Raw genomic sequence first — 1,158 nt, 5'->3', positions numbered from 1 at the left:
GGGAGAGTAATCGGCTCTCGAATGCAAGCACGTGGACGCACCTGTGCGTTGAGGCAAATCCCGAAGTTGACCACGATGAAGGCCAGCAGGCGGCGCGGCGGGTCGAGATTCAGCCCACTCATGAAATAGATGGGCAGCGAGAAGAGGATTGCCTGGAGCAGGGCAAAGGGAATGTCCGTCAAGAACTTGGACATGTAGTAATTGAAAATCCGATATGAACGCGAGTGCTGTTGCTCGCGGAAGAAGACGGCCCGTTCCACGGGGACTGAGTCGAGGTGGCGAGCCGCCATGCAGGGAAGGGTGTCAGAGGGGGGAGAGGGGAGAGGGGGGGGGGGCGGAAATGCATACACAAAGGGGTAATCGAGTGGGGGGGGGGGAGGAGCGGCAGAAAGGGGCGGGGCAGATAAAGAGAAGTGGCCAAAGGGAGGTGACGGGCAGAAAACACGCACAGGTCAGGATCAGCGCCATCATGCCGTTTAGGAGGACCGAAATCAGCGCGCCGAAGAGCATGCCGGTGCGACTTTGGACCGAGCTGACGTGCGTCCCCAGCTTGTAGTACACCGTGCCGAAGAGGATAGACACGGCCAGGGCCTGGAGCATTCGGATGTGCAACGAGCTCGGCGACCGGATCGTGTCTAGCATGGATCGCGTGAGCAGCAGCCACAACTCCCGCCAGAGAGGAAGGCTCGGCGCATCAACCAGTGGATCGGGCACAAGCAGCGGATTCTCCTCGGCCAGGGAGTCGGCGGGGCCACCGCTGGGTAGGCTGGATTGCTGGGCCTCGAGGAGCCTCCTCTCCCGCGTGTGGACACGCCAACAGTGCAAAATGTGGCGAACCCGGCGATCAAAGCGGTCCTGCGGCGATTCGGCCTTCTCCTCGGAGTCCTCATGCGAGTGCTCGTCATAGTGCAGCAGCGCCAGCAGGTGATCCGCGGGATTGGTGAACGCCGGGCAAGGATAGCCGATCTTCGAGAAAGCGTGACCATGCACAAGGTGGGCAGACAGAGAAGATGAGCAAGGGCTGGGCAGAAAGCCGGCACACAATATCAAGGGAGTGTTTGAGAAGGAGGACCAGAGACCAGGAGAGGACTCGGACAGGTAATCGCGAGAAGAGCCAGGAGACCGGCAACTGAAGGGGAGGGCGAGGGGAGGGGGGGG

General features: G+C 61.2%; 1 protein-coding gene across 1 annotated transcript in view; it reads right to left on the bottom strand.

Annotated features, from left to right (window-relative positions):
* H696_01742 (hypothetical protein) overlaps positions 1-1,158 on the bottom strand; it is a gene marked incomplete at both ends in the record, with an annotated part of 6,226 nt that overhangs the window by 3,290 nt on the left and 1,778 nt on the right. Inside the window, 2 exons of the mRNA XM_009495652.1 lie at positions 42-265; positions 450-966. Coding sequence (XP_009493927.1) covers positions 42-265; positions 450-966 — 741 coding nt within the window. The remainder of the gene's footprint in view (positions 1-41; positions 266-449; positions 967-1,158) is intronic.

The sequence above is a fragment of the Fonticula alba genome (assembly GCF_000388065.1).
Source record: "Fonticula alba strain ATCC 38817 unplaced genomic scaffold supercont2.2, whole genome shotgun sequence".
Classification (NCBI taxonomy): domain Eukaryota; order Rotosphaerida; family Fonticulaceae; genus Fonticula; species Fonticula alba.
This window is presented reverse-complemented; position numbering and strand designations above follow the sequence as displayed.